The sequence below is a fragment of the Microtus oregoni genome, unplaced genomic scaffold, assembly GCF_018167655.1.
Source record: "Microtus oregoni isolate MIOR12 unplaced genomic scaffold, Mior012 000025F_ref0000491, whole genome shotgun sequence".
NCBI classification, from domain to species: Eukaryota; Metazoa; Chordata; class Mammalia; order Rodentia; family Cricetidae; genus Microtus; species Microtus oregoni.
In genome coordinates, this window is record NW_024543084.1 from 7,550,973 (window position 1) to 7,578,501 (window position 27,529).

At 38.6% G+C, this 27,529-nt stretch overlaps 1 protein-coding gene across 3 annotated transcripts; it reads right to left on the bottom strand.

Annotated features, from left to right (window-relative positions):
* Window positions 1–1,400: 1,400 nt before the first annotated feature.
* On the bottom strand, window positions 1,401–24,127 carry Hnmt (histamine N-methyltransferase). 3 transcript variants are annotated; one of them, XM_041674724.1, is made up of 7 exons: window positions 24,087–24,127; window positions 23,688–23,834; window positions 19,690–19,742; window positions 10,747–10,854; window positions 9,656–9,783; window positions 6,610–6,703; window positions 1,401–2,367 (listed from the first exon to the last, which is right to left on the bottom strand). In XM_041674724.1, exons 2-7 carry the CDS (start codon window positions 23,822–23,824, stop codon window positions 2,012–2,014), a joined length of 876 nt encoding a protein of 291 aa, XP_041530658.1. In that variant the 5' UTR covers window positions 23,825–23,834; window positions 24,087–24,127; the 3' UTR covers window positions 1,401–2,011. The 3 variants fall into 3 exon arrangements, with proteins under 3 accessions (XP_041530658.1, XP_041530660.1, XP_041530661.1); XM_041674726.1 differs by having other exon boundaries at window positions 24,012–24,094; XM_041674727.1 differs by having other exon boundaries at window positions 24,001–24,088.
* Window positions 24,128–27,529: the final 3,402 nt, after the last annotated feature.

Genomic DNA, 27,529 nt, shown 5'->3' on the forward strand with positions numbered 1-27,529 from the left:
TTGTTCTGTATGTGTGTCCCAGTGAAGGCATCGGATCCCTGGAACTGGAGTTTTACAGACAGTTGTGAACTGTCATGTGGGTGCTAGAAATTGAACACAGATCCTCTAGAAGAGCAGCCAGTGAGTACCCTTAACCTCCTAGCCATTTCACCATGCTTTATTAAGCAAATCAAGAGTTTATTGAGTCCCCTGAGTTGTCTAGCCTGCTGGCCAAAAGCAGGCCAGGGCGTCTTTACAAATATAACCTTTGATTTGTAAAATGTGTCAAAAAGCCAAGCCTCCAGAGGAATTGGGTGTTTTTATATCTCAGGACCTTTTCTCAGTAGGGAAGGAGGGCCCTTTGGGTGTCGTCAAACACTTTGTAAGATGAATGAAAAGTCATTCGTTTTATTTGAAAGCAAATGGGGCTCCCAAAGGGAGAAGGGACGGTCAGGGCAATTTGACCTTTCAGAAGCTATTTCCCCGTATATTGTCATTATATTAAACTAAAGTAGATAAAAATTTATTTATCCTTGCATTTTCTAGGAAAGGCCTAAAGGAATGAGAAAATGGTCATATTTATACAACACAATCTGTGAGCATATCCATTTCTATCATTAAATAGCATGCCCATACTTTTTCTACAAAAGGCCAGAGTCGCTCTACAGTCTTGAATTCTACCTGTCTGTTGAAGTTGCCCCACCCCCATCAATCATCCGTAAATCACCGATTTACTATGATCATTCAGTGGTCTGTTTCAGGAATCTGACTAGGTAACTATCATTTGTTTATTGTACTTTATAATTTAAAAAAATTGATGGAGCTGTCCAAGAAAATATATCACTGTATGTCAGTTTTATGATTACAAACAAAGCTTGATTATTTGTCAATAAAAACATGTTCCAAGCCACAGAGAAAAGACGGGGCACAAATTCTTCAAAGCTGTCTATCGTACAACATAAAGTGCTAATGCTACCACGAGAATGACAAAACATCACCCATGAATTAAGGCTTCTACACTGTAAAAGTCACAGTTCCCCAAGCTAGCAAGATTCATCTTTTACCCGGCTTTAATTGCAAGTATCGTTTTCTTATTATAGAAAGTACTTCTGAATTATGACTTATTTACTAACTTAAGATATATTTTTCTTTTAAGAATAACAGAGGATTACCTAAAACAATACCTAATAAGTCTCCCCAAATTCTCTAAAATCCATCCAAAGGTAACTTTGGAACAAAGTCATGAAATTATTATAAAATATTAGAAGATCTCTTAAAATGTTTCAGAAACTAAAACTTAAGAAATGAAAAAGTAAACTAAATTGATTTGCACAAAATAAAAGCTTCAGTATATCAGAAAGGGAAAAGATGATTATATCTTAGATAATGTAGAAGAATCACATGACAAAGAGACAACTTTGTAATCTTTTTACAGATTTATTTAATTCTTAATTATGTGTGTGGGAGGGGTATGTGCACACAATTGTTGATGCCTCCAGAGATCAGAATACAGCATCAGATTCTCTAACGCTGGCCTTACAGTCAGTTGTGAGGCGTAAGACATGCACGCTGAACACTGATCCCAGGTCCTCTGGAGCAACCATCCACCAACCTCTAACTTTGTGATGATATTAATAAAAGGCACGATAGAAACCACAATAGGAAAAATTAGCAAGACAAACCCGTCTTTAAAAGTGGAGACATATCTACTTTCTGTGGGGAAATAATCAATAAATGTCACTTTGCTATTATTCAAAGTATAGAGGCACATTTTTATTACTATTCCAAGAATTTCCAGAACAATGAGAAAATGAAAAGAATTTTATTAGTAATAATCCAATGAAACTCAAGCCATATCTTTCCAGTTAGGTAGTGGGCAGCCTGAATGTGATCTTTCAAGGACAAGATATAACGGAATGTCTCCAAAATTTGTAGATTTCATTTATAAGAGATAAGATTATATTCTTATTGTAAGATTAGTTTGAACCAATAATTAGGCAAAATATAAATTCTGGATACTTGTGATTTATAGTTATGCCTCAACCACTATAAAACTCAGATTATTATTAAAAAGTACCTTCCCCTCTTTCTTAACACTAAATTCAGGTTCTTGAAGATCTTTCATAATTTCTGCTCTGAGATCCGGTGGTGCTGTTTTGCTAAAGTTGCAAGTTTCTGTCAAAAAATCCCATAGCAGGTCTCCATTTTCGTTACCATCAGTAAAACAGTCTGTGATGTCCATAGTGGACAAAAGGTCATAACACTCATACTTAATCCCCAGGCCGTCCAGTATCTGAGTGAGATCAGAGGATGTGACGTACTGGCAGAGATCATCCCTGGGTAGGCGGGATCCATACTTTTTCCATAGCTTGTCCCAGCCACTAGTTCCTATGCGAAAGAACAAAGTTCATGTTTTCTTTCTTTTCTCTTTCTTTTAGCTTCTTCCAGTCATTATACTATACATGTAGAATAGAGCAGTCAACAAAACAATATTCAGATCCTTTGTGGAGCTTAATTCAAGTAGCATAACAAAAGTTGGGAGAAAATTAAAATAACTAAGTGTGTATCTATGATGTAACGAGTACATGAGAAGCAATCAGAGTAAGGGATGAGGATGGTCAGAGCCATTAAGGCACCTCTGTTTTACCTATGGTGATCACGGAGTCTGTTTAGTATGGTGACATTTGAGCAACCATAGCTAGACATCACAGGGAAGATTACTCCAGAGGGAGGGAGCAGCTACAAAGGCTGTAAAGCCAAGGCAAGGTCGGCTCAGTTAAGAACTGACCAGGAAGCCAAGAAAATTGGAGTTAAATGAGCAATGGGGAGAAGCAAAAACACATTAATGAAATATTTTAGTATGCAATACTCTTCATTTAAAACAAAATTCACATATTTTGTACTTATTTCTTTTCTTTTGCATTTCATTTTTCATATTGAAAATCAAAGAGTTCTGTTAGTTACCACTAAGTGAATACTTACTAAGTTGGAATTGCTCTGTAACAGAAGCATAGCAACGCAGAAGAAAATATAAGATCAATTATAGTATTCTGACCAGTAAATGACCTGACTTTATTCCGATTTCAACCTTTCTTGTCCTAATTTTACTTGTTTCTCGTATATAATTTTGTCTGACTATCAGCATATTTAGCATATATGCCCATGAGAATGTATGTTTGTATTTCACCGAGCCTTTTATTTCAGCGTAAATACATGTGCAAACAGAGTTTCTGTGTTTTATTCGTAGACATTCTTAGATGAATCATATTCTCCTTTTTTGGGTGGGCTTTTAGAACCTTATAGTTCTGTCATCACAAAACACAAATAACAACTGCTCCACTGAATCCAAACGTTTGTTGAGCATTTTCTGTGCACCCAACGCTTCCCAAAGGTGCAGCAATCGACTGAGAGGCAAAGGTACTGATCTTCACTCTCCTGAGTTCCTAAGGGTTTCTGACGTGAAACAGCAGGAGAGTGCCAAGGCAGTGATGGGAGATGGGCTGCACAAGGCGCTTGGGGTAAAAACTATAGCCATTTACTCTGCATTTGTCATCGTTATGTGTGAGAGAGTGTGACTTGAAAAACTAGAAACGACCTAGTTGACTAACTGAACTGATGAACAATGACTACCATATTTGGCAGTACTATTTCTTTCCTCAGGTTGAATATCTTATTTAACTGCAAACCAAACTATTAGAAAAGGTGTAAAGTATTTCAATTTCTATTTAATTAATCTATTTAATATTTCTGACAAATTTAGGCAAATTTCTGGAATATCTTTTCTTACTTTACTCGGTGGTTTAAGAAGAAATTAATGTGACCTTTCTTCTCTGTGGTAAAACCTCCTCCAAGGAGTAGCAACTATGGTAACAGGAGGACCTCATCCGAGTTCCAGGTTAATGAACTGAACACTCTTAGGCGTTCATTCTCGGTTCTAGGAACTATATTGATTATAAACGCTTACCTCTTTCAGACAACAACCTCCTATTCTTCAGTCAGGATAAGAGCGTGTAAACTACTTATTAAAAAAAAAGTGAAAACCATTTGCACCATCTGGCACTCACTTAAGGAATAATTTCCGGCTCAAAATTAATCTTTTTTTTAAAAAAAGTTAATTGTCTTTACTGTCTTTTTGGTTCCATATAAAGATATACAGTTGCTCACCTGGATCTCATGAATGAATACATGGGCCTGGCTACCCAACAAATAGCCTAAAATTAACTAAGGCTACACATGTAGAAAGCACACTAGCATTCATGCCCCATGTGTCCTCATACCTTTCCCTGGGCCTGTTTTGTCCTCACATTTCTTGATGTCAATAAGCATGGGTTATAATAACTCTCCTTGCTGCAGCCATCAGACTACTGTATCTATAAAGGTGCTAGGCCAACTCTAAATTGCACATAGAATACTTATACCACATTTTAAAGAATATAATGTTTTTTTCTTATTGGCAAATACCTAGCATTTAAATATTGATCTGCTCAAAATGTCAGATCCACTAGTAGAACGGTTATTAATATGAAGCATGTCAATTCCGGATAAATTTCTGTTCAGAACAATGTTTCTGTCTTATTGATGCAGACCATAAAAGTAATTTTCCACAACATGGAAAACGAAGTTCCCTTTTGTAATACAAAGCACTTCTTACTAAGTGTCCTAATTTAGACATAGGTTGGCAAAAAAGATTCAATTTACATAATCCCTTCAAAATGAAAAACAAGACCTTTCCCACATAAATGAGTCATTTTAACTAATTAGAGGTAAAAATAGTATATCAGAATGTTTGCTTGGTGGTATGGGAAGTCCTTCCGTATGTGTGTTGCTTTTTTTGGTTAATAAATAAAACTGTTTTGGCCAGTGGCTTAGCAGAATAGAGCTAGACAGGAAAACCAACTGAATGCTGGGAGAAAGAAGGCAGTGTCAATGAGAAGCCATGTATCCACTGCAGAAGACAGCTGCCCCCGCAGGAGCTCGCAGAAACATTGCCAGTAGGCTACGACCTTGTGGTAATACATTAATGGAACTGTGTTAGTTTATGATATAAGAACTAGCTAGAAGTACGCTTAAGCTATTGGCCAAGCAGCGATTTAATTAATATAGTTTCTGAGTGATTACTTCAGATCTGAACAGGAATGAACGAACAGGCTCCGCTTACAGCTTGGGGAGTCAGTTATATGCAAGAGTTCCTGGCTCTTAACCCTTACAGGAAGTAAAGCCCAGGGTTATAAACACAACTGCATCTGCCATTTTAAAATTTATTCCTCATATGTGAAGACAAATTTTGTGACACAGTTTCAGTGCGTGAAACTGTTGTGTGGTGATGCTGATTAGGACTGTGGTGTATTTAGAAACCGCCACCTAACAACAAGTAAACAACACATGAGATCCAACAAAGAACTACTAAAGAAAGAGACAGGGCATGGTGGCAGGTGCCCATAATACTCCAGTAATTCTAAATCCAATCTACGCTACTTAGCAAAATCTTATGAATGACCTTAATGTCGTTTTCTAGGTAAAACTATGTGACATGATCCTGAAAGCAACACACTAATCAAATGCCCTCTCTGAAAAATAAAACTATACCACAAAGTTAAACAAATGGATCATTTTAACAGTTTATAAAGGAAGCTATAATGAACTGTGTTACTGGTGGCCTTAGAAATGCAAAGTAATTGCATCCAAATATTCAAAATTTTATTTACTTATTAGCAAATCTCAAAGAAGGGAGAAAGCCATTCAAGTGATATAAGATTGGTAAATGTAATCACTGTATTTATTTGTTCTCATGCTAAAAATACTATCCCTTGGACTTTCTGTTCTATAAAACAGATGCAGTGCCGCTCGGTTTCAGACAACTTGACACAAGTCTGGACACACCTTCGAAGAGGGATTCCCAACTGAGGAATTTCCTCCATCAGGTGAGCCTGTGGGCATGTCCACAGGGCACATTTTTTTTATTGTGAATTAAAGTAGGCGGGTCCAGTGTGAACAGTGCTTTCAGTAGGTGGGAGGGCCTGGAAGCAAGCCAGTAAGCAGCACTCCTCCACCGTCCCTGCTTCATTTCCTACTTCCTGCTTTGAGTTCTTGCTTTGATGGGCTGTAAACTGTGAGCCAAATAACCCCTTCTCTCCCCATGTTGGTTTGGATCAGTGTTTTATCACAGTCACAGAAAATAACCAGAGCAGATGCATATGCACAAGGCAAAAAATTTTTCTTCTTTTCCTTTTCGTAAGGTTCTATTAGAGTTTATTTTGAATGGTGTGTGTGCGTGTACGCGTGCATGTGCACATGCATTAAGCTAGAATTACAGGTAGTTGTGAGCTGCCTGAAGTAGGTGCTAGAAAGCAAATTCCAGTCCTCTACAAAAATAATGTGTGTTCTTAACCATTGAACCATCTCTCTAATCTCTATAAGGATATTATTCCGAATAGATGGAAACAAAAAGATTTTGATCCCACTAGGTTCTTCAAATTGAGCATTGTTGTGAATGGCATTTCTACTAGTCTAAAAATTAATTTAAAATGAATTTCATAACAAACACAAAATATACTAACTTTATCTAAACACATGAATCCATGTATATGTTCAAACTGCTATTTTAAAACCCAGCTGACTGAAATAGCTTACCTGAGACAAGGATAATGAGAATCTTAGCGTTGGCAGCTAAGAGACCATGGAAGAATCTCAGAGTAGCTGGGATATCCTTTACATAATACAGCATCTAGGTGGGAGGGGAGAAAGAAATGAGATGTTTCTCTATGCTGCTTTGGACTACATAGTTTGTATATTTGAACTACATACTCAGTGGAAGCTTTGATTTTTCACACTAAGTAAATTTTTCCCAGGAAAAAAAATCTTTAAATGTTTAAAGGTCAGAGAGTTAGAATAATAAGACATTTAGGGAAGGGCAAATATGCCATCTGCCCACCTATAGGCAAACAGCTTTTGTTGCTTTTTTCCTCCACTCCTGGGGATGAAACCTAGGGCCTTGCATATACCAGGCACGCACTTTGCACCCACGCTTCATCCTCAGTCAGCAAAACATCTTTAAACTTACTTTCATCTTTCCGTAACACAGACCTTACACATCTGTAACTAAAGGTGTTTCAAATTTGTTCTTGCAAGTGGAAAACAGAACTGTGCCTATTCTCGTTTTGTGAGTTTTGCGCTTATATGAGAAAATGGTGTTAGCAAAAAGAAAGCAAACCCCGTTTCTAGAATATTGCTTTAAAATCCAGCCTTTGGACAAGATTCTCCATAACTTCACATACACATTTTCTTTTTCTTTATCACATGCACACACACACACACACACACACACACACACACACACACACAAAGTAACAAGCTATGACATGGACAGAATCTCTAGGACAGTGGAAAATATAAAGCATAAAATTATGGTTATCATCACAGGATATTAGGGACTAGCCAAACCAGTTTTAATAATTCTAGACCATTCCTAGTCAAGTGCAGCGTATTCTAGCCTTACCGACATGTATCCTTTAGCCACTATAGAATCTACCTAACAGAAACCTTTTATATCTCACGCTTATCTCTCTTGGACAAGAATTCACTTTTTCATGTGGTATCACCATAATAGAATTCACAGAAAAATAAGGGTCAAATAATTTAGCTATGACTTTTCCCACAAGAATGAATGAAATAAAATAACCCTTCATATGGCCCATAAACTTCAGGAGCCATGATTCAAGTCTCTCCATGTAGTTTACCGTAGACACCCAGATCACCAAATTCATGGCTATTGGTCACAACAGATGTTTTATCTAAAACACACTGGGATTTTTAGGTTGACAGTAAATGCCAAACTGAAAGCAAGTCATCAGAATGTTTGGATAAATATACTATAAATAGCAATGAAGAGACATAACCTAGACACATGTAAAGTACATAAGAAGGGAAAGAGAATAGACTTTTGCTTTAAGAAAGAAAGAAAACAAATGTGGAAGTTCTAAGAGAAATATGTAAATCTCCAGGGCTATAGCACTGTACATTAGGGAGAAGAGTAAGCTATAAGGCCGAAGCAGAAGAAATGGCTTTTGATAAGCAGTGAAGAGACACAGGTACAAAGTGCACAGGTACTGGGTTGTAAATTCAGAGGGTGTGGTGGTTTCCGACAAGAATGGCCCCATAGACTGATAGGTTTGAATGCTTAAGGAGTGGCAATATTTGTTCCAGTAGATATGGTCCTGTTGGAGGAAATGTCACTGGTGCTGGGCTTTAAGGCCAAGTGTCTTTCTGCTGCCTGAGGATCCAGATATAGAACTATCAAGCTATTTTCTCCACCATGTCTGCTTGCATGCCACCATGCTTCCCACCGTGATAATGGACCAAACCTCTGAAACTGACAGCTAGCCCCAGTTAAATGCTCCCCTTTATAGAAGTTGTAATGGTCATGGTGTCTTTTCACAGCAACTGAACACTGACTAAGACAGAAGTTGGTACCAGGAAATGGGTAATGCTATGACAGGACTGAGCATGCTGCTTGTTGAAAGAATGTGAACTCAGGGACTCTGGATTAGGAAAGCAGTTGAATGCTTTAGTATGATTTAATGGGCCAAACTAGTAGAAGCATGGAAGACAGTGGTACCGAAATCAATGTAGATTATGAGAGCTCGGGTCAAGAAGCTTAAGAGGAGACGAATATTAACAAGTGGCCAAGAGACTGTTCTTGTGATATGTTTGTTAATGAATGTGGCTGTTTTCTACATATGACCAAATAATCTGTCCGAGGCTAAATTGAAGTGTTTTGGATAAACAGCACTGGCAGAGGAAATTTCAAGACAACCTGGTATTGATCAACTAGGAGTGACTGACTGGTCAGAGCAGGTTGCAGGACAAGTAAGGGGAAGAAGACTAGGAAACAGTTTCCTGAAGATGGAACACACATCTAGAGAAATATCATATGATTTCTGGACATGCTAAATACCTTTGACAGATAAAAGATTTGTTTTCTAAGGAATTAAAAGCTTGGACTGCTTAAATACGTTGACTTTAGACTCAACATTTTCTTTGGCTTCTTATTATTGTACGTCTTTGAAAGTCACTGTGATTATGGACCATAAGAAGAAAGAGTTCTGTTGTCAATTAAGTGCTCTACACAAAATAAAAGCATTGCCTAATACTAACCAACTTCCAATACGGATATATTCTTTACTATCCAGAAGTTTCAGTGATGCCTAGAACTGACATCTTATGCCATGTATGCAATCATCATTGCTTATTAGTCCATTGCTGTTGAAACATGAAAATAAAGACCTCCTAAATGACTGGCTAATATGAGTAACACACTGTTGATCTAATATTATAAAACATGTCCTTTCTATTATATACATACTATCGAAGATGCCTACCAACAGAAAAACCGAGAGGATTCAGAAAAAAGTCTGGAACATTTACATATATGCTAGTCATCTAAACCAAGAGAGCCATTGAAAACTCGCTAGAATATATAATCACTCTGCAGTTCTAAACAACTTTATCTGTCAAAGAGAGTCTCTGTATTTAACAACACCTTTTTAAGGCAGAAAGTGTTCGCCTCTAAAACTAGAAACCAAAAGATTTCATTTTAAACATTAAAATAAAGTGTATTTTATACGAAATTGTGAAAAATATCTTTTTGGCAGCATCTTATTATAAGACTATTTTTTACCTGAATCATATGAATAAAGTCCCACTTTTGAGGTTCTTCTTCCAACATCCGTTTTTGATATTCAGATGATGTCTCCTTGTGCCAAGCAAATTTTACATTCTCCATGTTTGATGTGTTGGCTACACACTCTAAAATACCCAGAAAAAGTAGCCTATTATCAATTTTAATTTAATTATATATGGAACCCATTTTTATTTACAATTTTAATGCATTAAATATTATAGGACAGTGATAACTAACTTGGTTTCCAGCTTGACTACTTCTGGAATCAACTAACACCCAAGAAGCTAGGCACACCTGTTGGGGGGGGGGGGGTTGAAGATCAGCCCTAGATTTGAACCATTTGATGTCAGAAGACATCAACGTATGGGCCATTCATTCTGGTGTCAGTTCACATAAATAGATGTGAAAAAGGGAGCTTTTTTTCCTTCTGCCTCTTTTGTCTTCACTCCTGCTTCTAAGGAATTCCTTTACTTTTATAGCTTTATAAGTATTATAACATATTTTGTTGGGATTCCAGCACAGACTGAAGACCAGCTGAGCCATTCAGTCTTATGAACTGAACAACTATTGAATTATTGGCCTTTGCATCCAGAAGTCATTGTTGAACTAGCAAGACCACAGCCTGTTGGTTCTGTTCTATTAGAGACCCTAATACAGGAGAACAAAAAATAAAAGACACATATTTTTCTTTATTATCTAGCTCAGAAAATCAGAAGGTTTGTCCAGATATTTGTTTTCTAGTACTTAAAAAAAAATTGGAGGAAAAAGAAGGAAATTTGAAAATATAGTTAAATATAGGCTATACTATCTTAGTATAAAGATTAAACAAACTGCAGAATTTTATGAATAGAAATTTAATATAAAACAGATTAATACATGAAGTCAATAAAGGAATTCAAGTATTCACTCTTAGTAGTTTCAAGTGTTTATTCTTGCATGCCAAGAATTAATTAGGTTTTTCTCCAAATAAACTTACCAAATACATAGTAGTCAGTGTGCTATTAACCAACTGAAGCACACAAAAGAAACCCACAAGCAAACAAACAAAACGGGAAGATAAGCCTCTGGAGGGAGAAGTTAGTACATACCTTTGTACTTGACAATTTGCTCAGCACTTGGCTCAACAACTTCATTACTGATACAGATTCCTGGGTATTGAGCCTGGACTTTGGAGAGAATCTGCAGGTCAATCTCACCTAGAAGAGAAATAAATAGAGCAGGTTACACTGAATGCAGTAATTAAGAACAACTTGGACTGATTTACTTTCTGACTTACATTTAAAAAGACTTGCAAGAAGATTAACGCTCAACTGTTGCATTGCCTAAATATCCCTGAAGCACAAACATTATATTCAGAGTAGAAATAATAATTTGATATGAAGAGGGGTGTGAATAAAGTTCATTTATTAATTCTTTCATTCACACAATCTTCATTCATATGTCTACTGCTGTGCTTTGACTTACAAAGTTGTCACGAACTATAGAAGCAATCAGTAAGTTTTGCTGTAGTCAAGTACGATTTTAATTATTTATCATTTGAAAGACATACTTAACCCAAAGTTGTTAAAATATGAGGAAAACACAATTTAGAACTAATAACTAATCTAGTCCAGAAGAACACTTAAAAACTTTTTTTAAAGTAAAAAGGTAAGTCATGTACATACATACAGAATACAACAACATGTCAGATATTTCTTTTAACGTGCATCTTTCTCAGCAAAATGAAAAGAGATAGTTCAAATCTTCCCTTGTACTGTAGGTTTGATGGGGCTGGAGAGATGGTGCATCCTTTAAGATCCTTTGCACTGGTTTTTTCAGGCTCTAAAATTTGGCCTGACATTCTGTAGTGTTCAATGTACAGAATTAAATTTGTTAGGCAAATGCAAGTGTGTGGTTCCTCTTGAGGCTCCACACAGCCAGCGTCTGTACTGGACGCTGGACTCAGACTCCTCTATGTCTCTAGCTACAGACTGCAGACCAGTCATTGTCATCACCACGTGAATAGACCTGCTATTTCTTTACATATGAATCCTGGCAATTCTCTTCCTAGGACACTTTAACTAGTATGCCTTTACATCACAAGCCTGAAAAAACTGAAACTTTAACAAAATGGGTCCAGATTGATTAGGGTTCTTTTTTATATTCACATGTCTACCCTAAAGCGGGTAAAACTGGGTGTGGAACAGCTAATATTAACAAGTGTTCAATTTTATGACACTATTTACATCCCCATATTGATGACCTTTTTAACACTAGAACTGCTAAAGGTAACTGAGCTCAAAGAGAAGAAAAATTCCCCCAACCTACTTTTTTGTTGTTGTTTTCCTAATGGCCGCTTATAAATTATTCCTTGTTAGAAACAGCTCTAGGAATCTACAAACAAAGCTTGCAGATCGTTTCTGCCCATACACTTGCCTCTCCCTTCTTTTTCCCAGCCTAGGAAGCCCAAAACTACTTCCTTCCTTTGTTCTCTCATCTCCTTACGAATCAATTGTCCTTTGTTGAAGTTTCTTTACACACAGAAGTATCAAGCCACTGCTTTGAGCTACTTCTCAATGGAGGTTTCTCTTCTCTTATTAATCTGCCTTTCTCTATGAGGGTCCACACAGCTAAGAACTCAGGGGAGGTAAAGGAAGGCAATATTTACATTCCCTACAATGCAGTATCACATAAAATACACAACAGTATTTTTTAAAAAATATGTACAAATGGGCAATGGAACACTTCTCACACATCAAATGCAATAAATTATTACAACACCTTACAAAGTCCTGCAGGGCCAATGACGAAAGTACAAAGGCTAAGTTATAACCAATAAGGAAGCGAGCAAGCATGCAGAGGGGTGCAGGGAACACTCTGGAAGAGAAGACCCTTGGCACAGCCTATGTTTTAATGTTAACTCTCTTCTGGGTTTTAAACTGCTACACTAGAAGCCCGACATTATTCTGAAGAACTGGTAGGATTCTACATGATGCTTACAGCTGAGATTCCCTTTAATAAACAAAATTACTAAAGGCAATTAAGGCTTTAAGGAAAATTAGACTTGAGTTTGTATTTCAGCCCTCAACTCTGCCACCTTCTACTGGATGATAAATATCTTAAACCCTTGAAGATCACAGGCATCTGACCATGAGCTTCTTCGATTTAAAATGAAGCCCCCCAAGAGATGTCAGAAGAGTAGTAACACCTGGCAAGTGTCGGGTCACGTTCTCACAGAATGACAAACCTCTAAGAGTTCCACTCCCTGTCATTTCTCTTCTGAAAATAAAGTGCGTAGACAACCACTGCAGAATATAAAGAAGGAGAAAACATCTAAGAATGTCTTGGTTACTAGTCAAGATGCTGAGGCACCAGGATCATGAGTTCAAGACCAGACTGAACTACAGAATGACATCTCATCCAAAATAAAAACAGAAACAAAGAAAAAACTCAAGATAGCAACTGCATCGAAAAAAATCTGAAAAGCTGCCTTGCTATAACAAGTCCACAAGCATATTTGTTGATCTTCTATCTCATATTTCATATCTACAAATTAGGCCCAATATAGCCTATGTTAAAGGATTACTATAAATATTGCAATATATAAAGATAAATGTTTATACTTAAATATATACAATAATTATTGAATAAAGTATAGCTATTATATATTAATTCAATAATTTAACATTTTTAAGACTTATATGTTTGCCTTTACTTTTGTGAGCACACATTTATACATGTGCCTGTGTGTGCCATCTGTAGACAAGTGCCCACAGAGGCCAGAAGAGCACATTGGATCCCTTGGAGCTGGAGTTATGGGATGCTATAAGCCCCCTGACATGGATACATTTAACTAAATGCCAGTCTTCAGCAAGAACAAGAAATGCTCTTTACCTGAGCCATTTCCCCACCCTAGTGTCTGTGTTCTAAAGTGTACTGTATTATTTAATAGCAAAGGTCATGCAGAACCCCATTCTCCAATGAAGAGACTACATCACAACAGAGCCAAGGATCTGTAAGATGCAAATCTATATTTCAGGAAAATTGCAAAACCACATCATGACATACTGTGTGTGTGTGTGTGTGTGTGTGTGTGTGTGTGTGTGTGTGTGAGACCATTGTTCAATTCTCATTAATTCTATGGCTACACTATTGAACATATATGCATTTCAAAGTATATAATTTTTTTAATTTTTAAAATTAGTGTGTGTATGTGTGTGTGTGCCTGTCTGTATATCTATGAAGCATATATGTACCATGTCCTCAGAGGCCAAAATAGGACACTGGATCCCGTGGGACTGGAGATATTGATGATTGTGAGCTTCCATGTGGGTGCTAGGAATCCAGCCAAATCAGCTGGAAGAGCAGCAGTGGTTCATGGCCACTAAACCAACACTACATCTCATAAATAGTCTTTCAATTTACAAATGATAGTACTTTTGTCTGCACTTTGCAAATTATCACATTTTACTCTTTCAACACTTTTTAAATGATCTCAATGAATCCTGTCCGCTCTGCTTTTACAATAGCTCCAATGTCATGTACCCCTGTGTTTCATCTCCAATGTCCTGTACCCCTGTGTTCCATCATCTCCAATGCCCTGTACCCCGTGTTCCATCATCTCTTTCCTTCACATAATATAATAACTGCTATATTGCCATATATTGATAATTCAAAATTTAGCCATTTTAAGTTACAAGTAGTTAAGACCTTGACTAAAGTTTCAGTGCATATCTAGAAGACCATGGAAGAAGAAAAAAAATATGATCTAAATGTATTAAATGGAAAAAAAGTTAAATTTTTTACATTTTCAACAGAACCAAACACTGTGACAGCCCAGTGAATCTCAGAGAGCCAATTTTCTAGAAGGGTACACACAAAGCCATAGAATTTTAGACTATAAATAATTCTAATGGCCCACACATTCAAAATACTAGTGCTTACGCCCTTTTCTAACACATCTGGAACTAACAGTCCGGTAACTAGCTCTTGTAGATCAAGCTGGCCTCAAACTCACAAAGATCTGCCTTCCTCTGCTTCCTGAGTACTGGGATTAAAGGCGTGCACCACCACCGACCCACTGGCAAATTCTTATAAGTAAACTAAAAATTCACTCTCTTGGGCTTTCAATTTCTGAGAACAAATATTTTGTGGGTTTTTCAACAGTAACTATCTGAAGACAGCAATAAGTATATTCAACTTAATTTCTCTTGCTCTCTCATCCCCAAATCTCTGTTTTCCATCATTCTCAATTTATTGATCCTGATAGCTAAACATTTCTTTCCTGCCGTCTCCTAGTGAAGGAAGAAACGGAAGTAATACACTGATGTTACAAAGGATTTACCAATAAACTTGCTTTCAAAACTAAGTTATACAAAAGTAAAATTTAGCTAAAAGAGCATGCCTCAGCCAGGCAGTTTAAGAGGTCACAAGCTTGGCCAGCAGCCACTAATTAGGTCCTATGCGTCTTTTAGAAAAAAAACTATTACACCAGGCAGGCAGGCATGATGACCCTGGTTAACAGGCATTCAGGAAAAGCAACCACGCTCTGTCTAAAGATAACTATACCAGTATTATTAAATTGTAAATCCACCCATGTATTCAAACAACCAAACTTTGGAGTTTCTATCTCTCTAAAACAATTGCCCAAAGGGTAACCTAGCACCATGAGCCTGTACAATCTAGGGTTTCTTCTGCTTAGGGCTGGTCCCCTGTTGCTGCATTAGTCGGAACAGGTCACACACTATTATTCCTTGAAAGGCACAGGGCCACCATTACACTGCTTTCCAAGCTTAAAAGACACTCAGCTCATTTGTCCCCACTCTAATTATATTTGTCCTGCCGCTATCCTAAATTACGAGAAATGCCGGCCCACTTGCTTACCTAACAGCTGGAACCAATAAACATCTGTGTTCTCTTAACATTTTATTTGAGAAAGGAGCTGAAAATAAATATGCTCATATGAAAAAAATATGCTAGGATCATATTTTCTCTTTTGCAACCTTATAACAAATGTACTTTTCATTTCACGTGCATTGGTGTTTTGCCTGCATGTATGTCTGTGTGAAGGTGTCAAATCCCTTAGAACTGGAGTTATAGACAGTGATGATCTGTGATGTGGGTGCTGGGAATGGAACATAGGTCCTTTGGAAGAGCAGCCAGTGCTCTTAACCACTGAGCCATCTCTCCAGCCCCAAGGATCATATTTTCAAATATTTGGCCATTTATAAATTTCATTATTATCAAGTTAATAATTTTACATCCATTTTGTAGAATTTGTTGGACCCTGGGCTTTCTTCTACCTAATAATGCTCAAGTTACTTATTTGTAAAATGTGAGTGAATTAAAAGTTTTCCCATTTTTTATCCTGTATAGAAATACTGGTGTCTATGTGTTTCATAACAAAAATTCATTTAACCCAAGTGCTCTCAACTGATAACAGTTAAAATTACTACCAAAATATTATGAAACAGTTCATACCACCTGCACATAACAGAATAGGTTAATGGGAATTCAAATAAAAAGCTGGATAGGATTAGATTATTAAATTTAGTTCTGTCTAACTTTTGTATTACTCATGGTAAGTAGCAATTTATTTATGGAGTTTTTTAGTTTGTTTGCTTTGGGTATGTGTTGCTCAGTTGTGCTGGGAGAAACGGTGTCACTGCTATGAATGGAAAGAACTTGTTCACCAGCGGGACGTAGACGATCAGCTGGAGTTGCCTATGTATCTGAGAACAGAACACACAGAGGATGAAAGCAGAGTCCGGTCCGGTGAGCTAAGAGATGCTGTGAAGCATTGTGGGAACTGAACACAAAGTACAGACCAGGATCAAAGGCTGTACTTGCAAGAGATTAGAGTTTAGAGACCGATTCAGAAGTACAATCAAGCTCAAGGATGATATAAACCTCCTAACTGAAGACAGTAAAAACATGACAGGTCCTGATTCTCTAAGGTAAGGATATGAGTCCTCAATGGACGGCGCTTGCCTTTAGGTTGCCAGATGCATTCATTAGCTGCAATACGAAAATTCAAATGACATGAAATACCGTTCATTCATAACAAGAGCACTTTGTCCAAGCAGCTATTAAATGTACTATTTGTTTATTTCATTTGGTTAATGAAAGCTAAGTAAAGAATTTGAATTTTTCTTCAAGTTCTTCTTCAGTTTGTTAGGAAGAATGATCTTAAAGGTATTTCATATTCTCTCCAAGGTAGAGCCTGATATCAATACAATGTTCAGCCTCCAGTGAAAGAACTCAAAGTATTCTCCCCTTTATTTTTTTTCATTTTTTTTTATTGAGAAAAGGAAGAAATAAAACAAGTTTCCACCTCCTCCCAGTCTCCCATTTCCCTCCCCCTCCTCCCACCCTTCTCCCCCTCCTCCCATCCTTCTCCCCCTCCTCCCACCCTTCTCCCCCTCCCTCTCCAGTCCAAAGAGCAGTCAGGGTTCCCTGCCCTGTGGTAAGTCCTAGGTCCTCCCCCCTCCGTCCATATCTAGGAAGGTGAACATCCAAACTGGCTAGGCTCCCACAAAGCCAACACATTGCGTAGGATCAAAACCCCGTGCCATTGTCCTTGGCTTCTCATCAGCCCTCATTGATCGCCATGATCAGAGAGTCCAGTTTTAACCCATGCTTTTTCAGTCACAGTCCAGCTGGCCTTGGTGAGGTAACCCAGACCCAAAAAGATGAATATGGGATGTACTCACTCATAATTGGTTTCTAGCCATAAATAAGGGTCACGGAGTCTACAATTGGTGATCCTTAAGAAGGTGAACCCAAGGAAAAACATATAGTTACCTCTTGGCTATGAGAAGTAGACAAAATTGCCGGGGAGAAAATTGGGATCATGGGGGTGGGGTGGGATGGGGGTAAGGGGAGACGGGGAGAGAAAAGGGAGAAGGGGAGGATGGGGGGAACTTGGGGAAAAAGGAAGATTGGGATAAAGGAAGGTAGGATAGGGGAGCACGGAAGCACAATTCTTAGTTAAGGGAGCCACCTTAGGGTTGGCAAGACACTTGAACCTAAAGTGGCTCCCAGGAGCCCAAGCCGAGGTCCCCAGTTAGTTCCTTGGGCAGCTGAGGATAGGGAACCGGAAATGACCCTAGCCTATAGAAATACTGACGAATATCTTGCATATCATCATAGAACCTTCATCTGGTGATGGATAGAGATAGAGACAGAGACCCACACTGGAGCACTAGACTGAGCTCCCAAGGTCCCAATGAGGAGCAGAAGGAGGGAGAACATGAGCAAAGAATTTGGGACCACGAGGGATGCACCCACCCATTGAGACAGTGGAGCTGATCTCCCCTTTATTTTGATGAATCCTATTAGCACCTAGGTGCATGTTAATGTAAACAGTCAGTGTATAGGCTGGATATTCTTTATAAGATAGCTCATAAGAATGTGGATACATAGATAGGCATAGTAGTGCCTGCCTTTAAACCCAGCACTCACTTGGGAGGCAGAGGCAGGCGGGTCTCTGAATTTCAGGCCAGCCTGGTCTACAGAGTGAGTTCCAGGACAGCCAGGGGTACACAGAGAAGCCCTGTCTCTAAAAAACAAAAACAAACAAATAACAACAAAAAAAGAAAGTATGTGGATATATTTGTATTAGAAATTCAATTAACTTTATATTAAAAGACAATTAACTAAAGGGTGATAGAGATCGTTTTTAATTATTGTTGTGCAGTGCTTTTCACATTCTCTGAGTGCATGTGACACTATGAAGTTACAGTCCTCCTACTTAGAGACTAACTAAACTCATACGCAAAGACACTGGAAACTATTCTACCAGTAAGTGAATTAACAGGGACATCCGTTGAGTAATCCATCACCATTCCAATCCTTGTCCTTTAGTATCAGTACGCAAAACCACAGTATCATAGCTTAAACATTCTCTAGAGCATGATGAACAACAGTACCCTTCTTGATTTGTCTTTGCTACTCTCTCGGTCTGTGCGGTTAAAGATAACAGAGCAAATGGATTTTTAGGATTAGCCCTAATTACATTATAGCACACTGAATTTTATGAAAACAGGACAAGTAATGCCACCATAAACTAGCTATTCTTCTTCACTTGAAGGGCTCTTGATTTCCTTTGTGTTTATATGGGCTCCAATCCATCTCATTCACGTGGCACCATACATTTTTGTATTTAACAGAATCAAAGATACCAAGTAATAAGTGCCAGCATAGTTCCACTTGGTCAGCATGTTTCATGTTAACATATTAAGTCAAAGATATCTAATACCATAAAAATAAAGTTTTAAGACAAAACTTGTTATTTTAGTGTTTTGGAGACGAAAAACCTTTGTCTTACAGGGCGAATAGCATATGTTAAGCTTCTTGCAAATGCTTTCTTATTATAATCCTGTAGATAAGACGCAGGACTTCCATTTTACTGATGAGAAAAACCTCAGCTGACATTATCAGTCAAAGCTATACAATTCACTCAGGGTAGTTACCAATGATATCTTCATTAATCTGCTTTCCCAGAGTTAGGATTTTTCTCCTAGAATAAAAACTCTTCAGAATAATAAGACCAAGTGATGCTAATAAACCACAGATAAGGAAGTGCTTTGAATGATTAAAAACCACTTTTAGAATTAATTCAGAAGAAGAGAGTAGCGAGGCCCAATTCATTTTAGAGAGCGTATACAATAATGTAAATTAACTACGATATTAAGTACATGAACAACTCCTTAAAGGGCTCAAGCGCAAGAGCTTCTGAAACTTCCTTCTACTATATGTATGTAAATAACTTTGGATAAGAAATAATCTTCAAAGTTATCCCAGTTTTTCCACTTACAAAAACAATAAGAAAATTTTATTTCTTATCTGTCCTACAAACTAAAATGAAGGCTAATGCCTAAAGCCTATAATCTATTGTGGACAATTAATTAGAATTGAATGATGTTGTTAGTATTATAAGGTGATCTTTTACAAAAGTAAAACACAGTGGCTTTCTAGAGTATGAACAATGTGGCCATCAAATACCATGATGCCTACAGCAGAATATTAAATTTTACGTGTATTATTCATACCTGCACCTCCACCTATGCTCAGAATCTTAATTTCTTCTTTGGTTTCTCCAATCCTGAAAGACAAGCAAACAAACAAAGATATAAAATTTAAGAAAAAGATAAAAGGTGCTTTGCCAATTCTTCCTGTCAAGTCCACTGAAGAGCAAAGACTAAATCGATGATCGAACAAGAAGCCGACATGAAAGTGGCCAGTCAGGTCTGTGATTTTTTTATTTTTATTGCTCTTTTTAGAGTATCTGAAAACATGGACTCTGTTCCTTTCTTGAACTCGAGGACACAGAAACATTACTATAAACACCTCACATGTAAAACGTGGCATTTCTCTGGAGACTAGAACACAAGGACACATAGTTCTGTGGGCCTCTGTGGACCTTTAATACTGATGATAGAAAGCCTGGGCCTGGGCCTGGGCAGGCACTTGGTAGTCCATGCTACCTCTAAGTCTTTTTCTTCTTCTTTCCCCCTTTTTTTCCTTTAGTAAACAAATACTTATGTGTTTTTGTTATGTGTTTATTGTATCCTTATCCTAGGAACCAACATTTCAAAAAACTGAGTAAGACAGTACTTTCAACTTAAAATCAGAGTGCATTGCCCCCATGGCACAGGGAGGAAATTCTTAGGGCTTCTTTCAGATGCAGTTTTAGGAAGGGTCAGGAAGAAGTCTGAGTGCACAACGGCTGCCCTGGATAAAGGGGCAAAGAGAAGGTTTTAAAAAGAGGCAGCAAGGTAGACTGACAAAAGTTTGCATTTAATTTATCAAGGTTTTTTTTTTAAAAAAAAAATTAATTCAACAAATATCTGTAAAAGAAGAATTTAAGAAAAACATCCGGTTCAAGGATGAATTCCTGACAGATATCATAGTAAGTTCAATATTCTAAAACTTTCAAAACTGAGTAAACAAAGCAAAAAAGACAAACAAAAAAAAACAAAAAAAATCGCACCTCAAGAATGTAGCAAAATTGAAGAAAACATGTCATTATTCAGCTACAAATAAGGTTGTACTTCCGGGTTCTAGAGCAACGCACGTGCAGACAAGCCCTCAGGCAGAAGTGCCTGAATGTTAAAGGGTTCATGAGACCCACGCGTGAGCATGTGCAGTTACATCCACGTATGACTCAGCTAAGACCTTGCGTGCATGTGTGAGCCCTGTCATCTGAGTATGACGTAGTCACGCCAACCCCCTTGCGCATGCCCTAAGCAGCTTTTAAAAGCTGGACCACCATCTTTCTCTCTCTCTCTGCACACTGATTCCCCAAGCCAGTTCATGCCCGCTCTAATAAACTCCTAAGCCGGTTTGTTGCGAGTTTTGTGGTTCCTTCTCACTAGCTTCAGGTAATTTCAAAATATACCCTTTTAAAGTTACAGGAAAAAACAACTTTATAAGAAACTAAAGATTTTGATATAGACAAAAAATTAGTTAAAGTAGCTACCTTTAGAGAGTGGAATTCATAGACAAAGTATTCGGGACAATGAATCACTCACTGTTTGCTGTTGTTATCTGCTTTTTAAAATCATTTGGATTTTTAAAATACAAACACATTTTATTTTTTTAAAAAATTACATTACATATGCAATTGCCATACCCAACCTCTCACTTTAGCAAACTCTCCCTTAAAGACACAGGGAGGTTTGGAAGCATTTTGTACCACCACACAGCTCTTAAAACTACTTCAAGCAAAAAGGTTCAGAGCTCCTGAAGCAGAATCTAATTTCAGGAAGAAAATATATTAAATATGTCCTATTTTTCTTTTTCTCTTCCTTCCTTCCTTCCTTTCTTTTTCTTTTTTCCTTTGTTTTCTTTTTTTGAAACAGAGTCTCACATTTTGGCCCATCCTGGTCTGGAACTCATGGCAACTATGTCTCCTAAATGCTGGAATTAAAGCATAAGTCCCATGTCTAGAAAAATTGCTTCCTTAATAATGACATTTGGAGTCAGATATTCATAACTGTCTATATTACCATCATAGCATGAATTTTGTTATGACAACAATATCCTGAGTCACATATTCTACAGTCAACATTCCATCTAGACTGGACACATTCAAAAGACAGGGAAGGGTCATTGTTGCTTAAAACCCATCCATCTTCAGACTAAGCTGTGAGGATGAAGAAAATCAAGGATCTGGTTAAGCTAAGGGATGAGTGTGCATTCTCCAAACTGAAAAAGCATTGAGGAAGTAACCCATAACCTGTATTTTTAGGAATGAGTAGAAAGGACCAAAGAAGTAAATTATAATTTCAGATAAAATCTGCCTACTTTAATACTCCAAATTTTTTTAGCTTGAAAATGTCATACATATACATAATAGGTTTTGATCAAATTCACCCAGTGTCCCTTCTGAAGGGGCACTAGCCTGTGCTAGTCTGTGGCTCTGGCAGGCTTGCCCTTCTCCCCAGTTCCCTCTGCCTTGCTAAAAACTGTGAGATTACTTTCCTAAAGCTGGCCCACGAGGTCTACTCCCTTGTTTGGCCACTTCCTCCTCCTGAGACTGATTACCAAGGTCCAGCTATCGAAGTATTGAAGTCCAGCAATCAAAAGCCCCGTTTGGTTCGCCTAATTAACATGCCCAATCAAAACATACCACCACATCCTAGCCCATTCTAACACAGGTCTCCCTTTGTACTCCCCGCAAAAATCACACCTGCAAGGTCATTTGCTGATGTTTTTCTGGCTGAGCAGCCACTTCAACTTTTCTTCTTAGCTCAATAAAGGAACTTTCTGTAGAAGCAGGTGTTGGGGTATCATTTGTGCCTACTCTGGGGTCTCACAGGAAGCCTCTACTCTGTGGGGAATCTCCTTTATCTTCCCCTCCAATTTCTCCTTTATCTTCCCACCACTCCCAACTTCTTGTGCTGTTGATTGTAAATCCTAAATCCACTTATACTTAGTGGAACCTATGTGTGCTGTGCATAGGGTGTGGTGTAGAGTCCATGATTCAGATTTTATAGCATTTAGCCTATTATACGTCAATTCATAAACCTTGTTAAGACAGAAAATACAAGGCTGGGGAAATGACTCAGCTGTTTAAGTGCTTGACAAGAGAAGGAGGAGGAGGAGAAGGCAAAGAGAAGAAAAAGAAGCACAGAATTCTAGATTTGTCCCACAAGTCTGCTCTGGTTTAGCAGAGGAACTATCACAGGAAACTAACTCCACAGAGAGCAAAAGATACAATACCAGATTTCTTTGTTGTTTGTAAATGAGGTCCACAGTCAGTCGTTTCTTAACTAGTTTTCCATAGTTCTTAAAACAGAAGGAGTCAAAACGATTTATCCCCAGATCGGTGACTTGATTATCTTTAGCCTGTGGAATCTGTTACCTCAATAATGCTTATCAGCTTTGGGACAAATTGAACACATTAATCAAAAATAAATGATAAATAAGGCAGTCTGTGAGAAGGACAGAAACCAGCTTCTGATAATGGTAAAATCATTCTGTTTTAAGATCATATTGATAACATTAACTTGAAAGGAAACGACAGCTTTTGGGAGAATGATTATAATTACAGACAAAGGAAATGAATTTAAATCAGTATTATTTGAATCGAGAAGCACTAATTCTATGCCCTGGGGCAAGCAATATTTCGCAATTTACCTATATTTGATTCTAAGGACAAGAAAAGCAGAATCTCTTTGGGACTCTTTTTTTTTTTTTCTTAACATAAAATTTGAAAGGAGGTTAGAAAAAAAATCTGAAGTTAATGATTTGTATTTTTTTTACCCAAATACAGTTGGGCTTGTGCCTGTGAAGCCTTCAAATGGTTAACGCTTATCCTGCGGCCACCAGCTCCGCAGCACAAATCAGTCTCCCGGTATGTAAAGCAAACACGGAGCTGCATAGCAAGGCCACTCGGTTTAGGCAGAGCCGGCAGCAGCAGGCAGCTGTGATCAGCTCTGACTCTAATTCCGGGGTTTCCTCCACCTCTGCCTACCCCTTGGGCTGGGTTCCACCTATCTTTGGCCCACGGGTTAGCCCCCTGACAGAAATGCCTTTTTGTTACCTTGCTATTATGCCTGGCAGCTTCTTGTCCATGAATTCCTGCATGCATTGGTGTTCCGTGGAATTATTTAGAAACCTCCGGAAAGATTCCACGTATCTGCTGTGGTCAGAGAACAAGCTCCTCATGCAAGATGCCATATTGGGTTCCCTAAATAAAGACAGGGAGGGGAGCTACGTTTAACTTCCTCTCCTAGTTCCTCGTTCCTTTCTTTTCCCTCTTTCCCTCCCCTCCCCCACTAGTTTCAATAATCCAGCAGGTCCCCAAACCCCAGCAAATAAGGGCAAAAATAATACATGAATAAGAAATCAATTACAGCACTTAAACCTGCTTTGCATTTGACAGGCACCCGACTAGCAAGCAGAGCTCAATGAGGTAGGAGGCTTTCTGTGGGTGCTTTACCCCTGCACAGCTGAGCGAGGCAGTAAAGCAGCCGAGGTCCAGAAAGGCAGTGAAAGCATTCCAATCACTTCCTGTTTTTTCAGCAGCTGTCACAAGTAAATTCCAACTCGGAAAGAGAGCTGTGTTTTCGGGTTTTTTTAGGCAAAACACTACACTGACCAGGATTGCTACAAGACCACAGTTGCGAGAATCTAGGGCAACCAGCTGGCCCTGTGTGTCTGTTGTCCAAGAATTCCCTGCCTTCATGTGTCTTGACTTTTGAATCTTAAGCTCAACAGTTGATGAGTTGGAGTCAAATCCGGATTCTTTTTTTTTTAAGTCAAGGAGGAGCGTGAGCATTTTCAGCTAAATTTAAAGTAGCCTGAAGCTTTCCATATTCCCATAAAAGGATTAGCACGCTTATTCCTAATTTCTGAGCCTCTTGAAGCTGAAAACTTCACCACAGGTATTTAGCGCTCTGCTAAGTCCCACTTTCATCTCTAGGTGGTCCTTAGCTAAGAAAGACAGGAGCAGAGGCATAACTGCTTTCCAGGCAAGTCTCACGTAGGCTTTTGTTACTTTAAAGGGTTAAAAAATGTGCTCATGCATTGACACTAGCGCCTACAGGATTGAGTCTTCCCACTGGCGAGGTTCTGTGCCGGTTACATGTTCTCCATCTTTTTCCCAGCAGGTAGATCTAAGCGGTACTAATAGCAGACCTAATTCCACTGAGTTCTGATACATCAGAAGTAGCATAACTCTTCCAAAACCTAGTTTAAGGATTACTTTTTGCTGTTCCTCCAGGGGTTTCCGCCCTGGACTCATGAGGAGTCTGAGATTCTAAGAGGTGGAATACTTCTTCCCTCAAAGCATGACAGAGGAATGGGGAAGGCCTGGGGAATGTTTTAAGGGTAGTAAGCCATAACTCCCACCCACGCGTTCATAAAAGTCTTAATATTCAATCCAAACTGTATGGGTAGAAGCCTCACCATAGCCACTGGCATCCAGATGTTTGGGTAGAAGCCCCACCATAGCCACTGGCATCCAGATGTTTGGGTAGAAGCCCCACCATAGCCACTGGCATCCGGATGTTTGGGTAGAAGCGTCACCCCAGCCACTGGCATCCATATATCCAAAGAACCTGGAATGTTCTGGTGGAAGTTCCATACCAAGCTCCTTCTTCTGAACAATTCCTCAGTCCAGACAGCCAGCCAACCGATGACCCCTCCCCAGAGATGCAAAAGACCACCCCCACAGGGTATTTAAATAGCACCCCAGAGAACAAATACATTGTTTTCCAGTCTTCTGTCCGAGGAGCTGGGAAGTCATCAGGGAGCATTGGTATTCATTAAACCTCGGTTTGATTTGGTCTGATCTGAATTATTGCCTCAGTGGAGAGTCTTATGGGGTGCAGAAACTTTTCACAGACCTTGGACAGCCTAGATAGCACTCCCATCACAGTATGCTAAACTAATGAAACCACATAAAAATAATCTCAAAAAATACTAAATTCGTATTAGAGTACTACTCAGCAATAAAAAACAAGGACTTCTTGAATTTTGCATGCAAATGGATGGAAATAGAAAACACTATCTTGAGTGAGGTAAGCCAGACCCAAAAAGAGGAACATGGGATGTACTCACTCATATTTGGTTTCTAGCCATAAACCAAGGACATTGAGCCTATAATTAGTGATCCTAGAGAAGCTAAATAAGGAGAACCCAAAGAAAAACATATAGGCATCCTCCTGAATATTAGCCTTCAGCAAACGATGAAAGGAGACAGAGACAGAGACCCACATTGGAGCACCGGACAGAAATCTCAAGGTCCAAATCAGGAGCAGAAGGAGAGAGAGCACGAGCAAGGAACTCAGGACCGCGAGGGGTGCACCCACACACTGAGACAATGGGGATGTTCTACTGGGAACTCAACAAGACCAGCTGGCCTGGGTCTGGAAAAGCCTGGGATAAAACCGGACTCTCTGAACATAGCGGACAATGAGGACTACTGAGAACTCAAGAACCATGGCAATGGGTTTCTGATCCTACTGCACGTACTGGCTTTGTGGGAGCCTAGGCAGTTTGGATACTCAACTTACTAGACCTGGATGGAGGTGGAGGTTCCTTGGACTTCCCACAGGACAGGGAACCCTGATTGCTTTTCGGGCTGAGGGGGGGTACTTAATTGGGGGAGGGGGAGGGAAATGGGAGGCGGTGGCGGGGAAGAGACAGAAATCTTTAATAAATAAATAAATTTTAAAAAAGTATTGAATTATGACATGTATTCAAGGTAACTGAATGCAAGTGTTTGCATTTACATAATGATATAATAAAAATATGAAGAGTTAAAAAAATAAAAAAAATACTAAATTCAATATCTCTCTCTCTCTCTCTCTCTCTCTCACACACACACACACACACACACACACACAGCATGAGGAGAAATGCTTTTACACCTAAAACTCAGGGATAACTTCTGATTATCAGTCTAAAAGGGCGCTGTTTCCTTAGAAACAGAATTGCTGGTTTTGAACATTGTTGAGACTCTTAAACCAAATCATTAATTTAATCCCCAGATTCTTTGTCCACTCCCAGTAATGATACAGGAATGTGCTTTTAATACACAGAAAATACCATGCTTGTCTATGACTGTGCAAATTCGTTGTTGTATGATACTTGTAAATATTAATTTTCGTTCCATTTCGTTGACGATAAGTGACAGAGAATCTGGCCATTCTGTTAGAACTTCCATTCAGTCCTTCTGCTCTCATTTCAACTGGATCCTGGTGCTTTCTTCATGTGTGTGCCCTTTATAAACTAAGTATGTTAATCCTTATAACATTTTAACAAGCATTTTTCTTTTTTTTAAATATTTATTTATTATGTATACACACTATTCTGTCTGTGTGTATGTCTGCAGGCCAGAAGAGGGCACCAGACCTCATTCCAGATGGTTGTGAGCCACCATGTGGTTGCCGGGAATTGAACTCAGGACCTTTGGAAGAGCAGGCAATGCTCTTAACCACTGAGCCATCTCTCCAGCCCCCGCATTTTTCTTAATATAGCCTTTAACTTTGGGAAAATAAAACCCAGTCATTAAACAACCTGAAATCAAGACTTAGGACAACATTGCTCATTTCATAAGGTATTATATTTTTATATAATTTGCTTCTCAATTCTCCTTGGTTGGCAAGACTCTGTGTTCCAGAAGAAGAAGAAGAAGAAGAAGAAGAACAACAACAACAACAACAACAACAACTGTGGCCAGTGGTGGCACACGTCTTTAATTCCAGCACTTGGGAGGCAGGCAAAGGTGGATCTCTGTGAGTACAAGGTCAGCCTGGTCTACAGAACTATTTCCAGGACAGATAAGGCTGTTACACAGAGAAACCCTTGAGAAAACCAAAGACACTTATAAATAAGCACAGGATGCCGAGAGTTCTGTATTCATGGAAACGACCACTG